At 48.0% G+C, this 5,000-nt stretch overlaps 3 protein-coding genes across 4 annotated transcripts in view; all 3 read right to left on the bottom strand.

Moving 5' to 3' along the window:
• LOC125956000 (activated Cdc42 kinase-like) overlaps positions 1-988 on the bottom strand; it is a 10,386-nt gene extending 9,398 nt beyond the window's left edge. Inside the window, exons 1-3 of the mRNA XM_049687402.1 lie at positions 789-988; positions 383-452; positions 1-317 (exon numbers count right to left, since the gene is read on the bottom strand). The exon at positions 1-317 is cut by the window's left edge and continues 1,127 nt beyond it. Coding sequence (XP_049543359.1) covers positions 1-317; positions 383-452; positions 789-792 — 391 coding nt within the window. The 5' untranslated portion in view covers positions 793-988. The remainder of the gene's footprint in view (positions 318-382; positions 453-788) is intronic.
• A 123-nt stretch (positions 989-1,111) lies between these two features.
• LOC125955996 (zinc transporter ZIP11) lies at positions 1,112-3,898 on the bottom strand. Of its 2 annotated transcripts, none has more exons than XM_049687397.1 (5): positions 3,506-3,898; positions 2,339-2,756; positions 1,880-2,276; positions 1,546-1,803; positions 1,112-1,470 (listed from the first exon to the last, which is right to left on the bottom strand). In XM_049687397.1, exons 2-5 carry the CDS (start codon positions 2,679-2,681, stop codon positions 1,392-1,394), a joined length of 1,077 nt encoding a protein of 358 aa, XP_049543354.1. In that variant the 5' UTR covers positions 2,682-2,756; positions 3,506-3,898; the 3' UTR covers positions 1,112-1,391. The 2 variants fall into 2 exon arrangements, with proteins under 2 accessions (XP_049543354.1, XP_049543355.1); XM_049687398.1 differs by lacking the exon at positions 3,506-3,898 and adding an exon at positions 2,853-2,997.
• A 154-nt stretch (positions 3,899-4,052) lies between these two features.
• LOC125955999 (uncharacterized) overlaps positions 4,053-5,000 on the bottom strand; it is a 2,443-nt gene continuing 1,495 nt past the window's right edge. Inside the window, exons 1-3 of the mRNA XM_049687401.1 lie at positions 4,547-5,000; positions 4,372-4,477; positions 4,053-4,304 (exon numbers count right to left, since the gene is read on the bottom strand). The exon at positions 4,547-5,000 is cut by the window's right edge and continues 1,495 nt beyond it. Of these exons, the coding sequence (XP_049543358.1) occupies positions 4,129-4,304; positions 4,372-4,477; positions 4,547-4,606 (342 nt within the window). The 5' untranslated portion in view covers positions 4,607-5,000 and the 3' untranslated portion in view covers positions 4,053-4,128. The remainder of the gene's footprint in view (positions 4,305-4,371; positions 4,478-4,546) is intronic.

Genomic DNA, 5,000 nt, shown 5'->3' with positions numbered 1-5,000 from the left:
ACTCGCCCGTACCCAGCTGCTTGTTCACACAGATGGCATCCGGCGGGATGATATGCTTGTTGTTCGGTATCTTGCTCGGCGACGGGCACGCCTTGATTGGCTCGACACACGAAGCCGTCGGACTGCCGGCCCCCGGTTCATCCTTACGCGGCGGTTGCAGCAGACGGCGGATCTTGTTCAGATACCCGTGCGGGTAATACTTTTCGTAGAACTTGCGCAGTCGCCTGATTTCCGGTCGCGACAGTCCACTGACCTGTCGCAGATCCTCATCCGTTGCGTACTTCAGATGGGTCACATTAGTGATTTTCAGTTCATTTCTATCGAGACGAAAGGTTCCGTGTTAGTTAGCACAGCAGGGACCCCGGAGATGAGGCACACTTACTTGAGCGAGTTGTAGTATTGTTGCAGTTCGGCTTCCGCCAAGAACTCGTACAAATCCGGCACTTTTGGTTCTGAGAAAAGAGGAGGGGGGAAACATGAAAAACGATTCTTTGGAGTGGGACGACGCCACAGAGGCGTAGTCACATGGAAAAGAAGTGGAAGGGGCTAGTGCGATTAGAATTGAACACAAAAAAAAAGTGCTCCAGCAACAGGAAGTGAACCGTTTTTTGTCGAGAGGGGAATTACGCGAATCAGAGATTAGAATTCACGCTTCGTATCAATCACGTACAGTAGTAGTAAAAATCAGAGATTGCTGCTATTGCTGGTGCTGATATGAACTGAATTCACACAATTTCCTAGAGAACAAAACACATGAACTAGTTCGGCGAGCCCTCCGATGTCCTTACCCATGTTTGTTCAAAGTCGGGTTTTCAGTTCAGTTCACAACCATCCCATGATGATTTCAACGCCAGCACATTCGAAGAATTGCTGTGATGCTGGAATCTATGTTTGGAACAGTGCACACCACCCGCGATTTAACATATTTTTCCCGAGATTTTTTGGGGAGGTTTTCCCTTTTTATTTTCTCGCGTATTTACGCACCCTCCCTCCTCCACGACTTCTTCCCCTTTCCTAGATTTGGATTTCCAGAGTTGATCGATTTTAGGATGCGTTTTCACGCCCGGGTTGAATTCTTTCTCAATCTGGAAATGATTCAAACTGCAAGCGGTTTTTGTGCACGCGGATGCGCTTCATCATGGCAATTAACTTTATTTAAGCACTATCGGCAACCTACAACTTCGATTATAATCTAGAATGCATAAAATGATCCGTGTAAAACAACGCGAATTGGAACGCAAAGGTCGGTCAAAATTGGTTGGTAATACTTTTCCTTCAAGTACAATCATTCCCCAAACGGATCCGCAGAGCGCTGCGTCACGTCGCGGACGAACTGAACCAAATTAAGTGCTCGGTCAAACGTAGAGGGTGCGTGTGAACATCTCACCTTTTTATCCAAGGCCAACGTCCAGGCACATCATGACGACGAATCCGGCGATCGTACCCCAGGTGGCAATTTGTCCGTTATCACTGCAAACAGAAGGCAAACGTTTTGGGTGATGTTAATCACACTGAGCTTAACAGGGTCACTTGAGATGGCTGTACCTGGCATGTGCCTCCGGAAGAATGTCATCCGCCACAATGTAAATCATAGCACCGGCGGCGAACGATAGGGCATAGGGAAGAATGATCGTGGCTACACTGACGGCAACCGCACCGAGCACACCGAATATGGGTTCAACCATTCCTGATAGCTGCCCATACCAAAAGCTCTTACCGAGGCTGAAACCGGCCGCATGCAGGGGTAAGCTAACGGCTAGTCCCTCCGGAAAATTTTGTATTCCAATGCCGATGGCCAGGTTCCTGGAAAATAAACAATGGCCTACATTAGGATTCACCATTCGATAAACCTCTCATACTTCCACCTCCACTGTCTTACCTGGCTGCCTCGAAGGTAGCCGATTCGGTTGTACCGATCGCACCGAAGCTCACACCGACCGCCAATCCTTCCGGTATGTTGTGCACCGTGATAGCCACCACCAGCAGCATTATCCGCTTCCACTGCGAGAGCTGAGCGTCTAGCTGGCTCTGGCTGTTGCTGTTGGTGTAAACCGAATGCTCCTTAGCCGTACCCGACGTGGAGCTTCCTTTTCTGCGCTTCCGCGACACGCTCGTGTGCTGTGCGTTCAGACAATCCGCAAAACTGTCCATACCGATAGCCAGCGAGTGGTCCTGTGCGTTCTGTGCCACTCCGGCGTACGACGTTTTGCCGTGTTCCGCCGATACCTGATCGTCCATCGCAATGTCAGCCTTATCTTTGTTCGCGTGAGTGAGTGCTGTAAGATCAATCGCAGATTAGAAAAATTGGTTGATCACCATCCATCGGTGCTGTACTTACCTATCATCATCGTCGGACTGTTGATACCGAGGTACGAGATCACTTTATCGGTCCCGTACACAAAGATTGCCCCCAACAGAAATCCGATGGCTACTGGGATGAAGGCAAACTCGCCCTTCGTCCCGTACAGGTGGGAACTTTCGGCCAGCTCAATAGCGGGCGCTAGCAGAGACCAGAAGGAGGCGGCAATCATCACGCCGGCCGCGAAACCAAGCGAAATGTCCAACGATTTCCGCTGGTTGCCCCGGAGCAGCACCACCAGCCCGGAACCGAGCGCCGTCAGGCCCCAGGTTAGCAGAGTACCCAGCAGGGCCTGTGTTACCGATCCGTAGCCTTGAATCATCGTGAGAAGCGCACCTAGCTCCACTGACCTCGACGATTACAATGTTGAATTATCGCTGTGATTTGTTGCTCTCGTCTAGAAGAAAAATAAACACGAAAAAGAAACATTCGGACATGATGATTACTTTAACGAAGATTCAATCGCCGGATAGCACGGCCACCTGCGACTTACAGCACGACAACTAAGAAGGCATCCACTTGGGAGGTAACGAACCTCACGAGGGAAGCTTACCAGTAGCATAACTAGACTTTTTATACATCTCACCGTTTCCTACCGGTAAACGGTTCAGAGTACATGGACACGACACCACCACTACGGCGTCAGGTAAATTATGTTTGTTCACTGGTGGAACAAAAGAAAAAGCCAACGCAATATCTGGGTAAGCGATGATGACGACGGCGCCGCACGACACACCCCCGCTCCACCCGCTCCATAACGCCGCTGATAGTGTTGCTGCTGCTGTGGGGAGTACACGTTGCACTCATTCCGCTGATAAAGCCCATCATTATTTGATGGTCGATGATCTGCCTTCTGGCACGTCTCGACGATCAAGTAGTAAATGCATAAAACGATTACGCACGGGCCAACACAACTAGCGTATAGTAGTAGTATATCTTGTCGCTAGCTCTGCCACTGGCCACTGGTGCCAAGTAACCGGTTTGTTTTGAACACTAAAGCCGCCCTCCACTAATTAGAGGAAGAAGCGGAGTGCACTACGCTCAGAAGTTTCACGGATCTGGCCGAGAACGCGGCCTTTTCGTGCACATCATTCCTAACAACCTAGGAGCACGAGAGCTGCTGCTGGATGTGAGTTTCGTGATTACCTTGTAGTGACCTCTCGTTGTGGATGCTGGTCACGGAGCCAGTGACACGAACTGGACACGAACGGCTTGCTACTAGCAAATGGACACCTCTGGCCTGCTGCTGATACTACTTGCCGACGTTAGTAGCATTTTTAGAAAACAAATAAACACTACCAGTTGGGTAGATTTTTCGTAGTCGTGGATTTTTGTGCGCTGCGGTTGGTTGTGGTTTTCCGCAGTCTCGATTTCTAGGTTTATTTTTCTAACGAGAACAACGCCGGGAGTTGCAAATGATGCTAATTTGCTCTTTACACCTTTATTTTTTTCGTGAAATTCACGAATATGTTGGAAAAACTCAAGAATTTCCCATTTTGCAGCGAACTCGAGTTTCTAACCTCAAAACCAAAACAACGTCACAGGGTTGTAGCACATTTTTTGCTAAAAAAATTTGCTTTTTCTTGGACAAAATGCTCATATTTTATAGACCATCACTGTCAATTTTAAAATTATCGTTTAATTTCCAATTTTCTAAACAAAATTTAAAAAAATCAAAATACCATATCGGTCGATTTTATTGATGAACGCGACGGTGAAATTATTTTACAGATGATTCGTTAAATAAGATGACGACAGTAATATCACTATCAAATCACGTTGGACACCAAGTTCACCGTGCTGCCATGCACGATCGGTTCGATGCGCAATAATTCGGCTTTGCGATCCTTTTTATTTTTGAGTAAATCATCATAATTTAAATTCACAAAGCAAGGCGTGGGCTTGACATCTGGCTGAATAACGTAAACCAAGACTGGGAAACTACCTGAAAATAGAGAAGCAAAAGATACAGTACTAAGCCGTACACCAAGTGCACCATTGCGCCGACTAACCTGCCGTTGGGTTTGGCTTTTGGATCGTTATTTGCCTATGCTGCTGCGAAGTTTTACCTTTTCCCTTCCAGCTCCTCAATTGTGCCCGTACAGTGCATATGTACAGCTGTAGGCGATAAGAGAAGAGATAAACTAGAGATACGCGGCGGCACACGATCTACTTGATGATACCAACCAATGCACACAAACTGCAGAATCCGCACATCCATAGTGTCACTGTGTACCAAATGTCCATCCTGGCCCTCACACACTATCTGCACACGTAGAGCCACTAGACGAGATTAAGACCTGGCTCAAAAGAACCTGAGCCATAATGTTCTAGTGCGGTCGATGAGGCGCGCAGCAAGGAAAGAAGTGAGGCCGACCCGGAATAATCGAACCAAATACGGAGCATGTTTTGCGATAAGCACTATCAATAGCTTCTTAACACCGTCTGGACTTTCCGGGCCAGGGGTTTTTTTTTCAATAATTCTTACCGTTAAACTGGCCTCGGGTTTTTTTCAGCCCCCAACACGAGGCGGTAGTGCGGTAGAGTGCCGCGGGCAGATCGGAAACAACATTTTAATTGTTGCGGTATGTCATGTCCACCGCATTCGCTACGCTACATCATTAGAAAGACACGGACAATC

This window comes from Anopheles darlingi, chromosome 3, assembly GCF_943734745.1.
Source record: "Anopheles darlingi chromosome 3, idAnoDarlMG_H_01, whole genome shotgun sequence".
NCBI classification, from domain to species: domain Eukaryota; kingdom Metazoa; phylum Arthropoda; class Insecta; order Diptera; family Culicidae; genus Anopheles; species Anopheles darlingi.
The sequence above is the reverse complement of the archived record's forward strand: the minus strand, read 5'-3'. Positions and strand labels throughout refer to the sequence as shown.

Bases quoted from the DNA above. Each gene is read 5' to 3' on its own strand.
- LOC125955996 (XM_049687397.1), bottom strand. From the start codon at position 2,681: ATGATTCAAGGCTACGGATCGGTAACACAGGCCCTGCTGGGTACTCTG. The intron at 1,804-1,879 runs GTAAGACAGTGG...TTTATTTTCCAG, and splicing joins GCTACCTTCGAGGCAGCCAG to GAACCTGGCCATCGGCATTG. The intron at 1,471-1,545 runs GTACAGCCATCT...TTCTGTTTGCAG, and splicing joins CTTCCGGAGGCACATGCCAG to TGATAACGGACAAATTGCCA.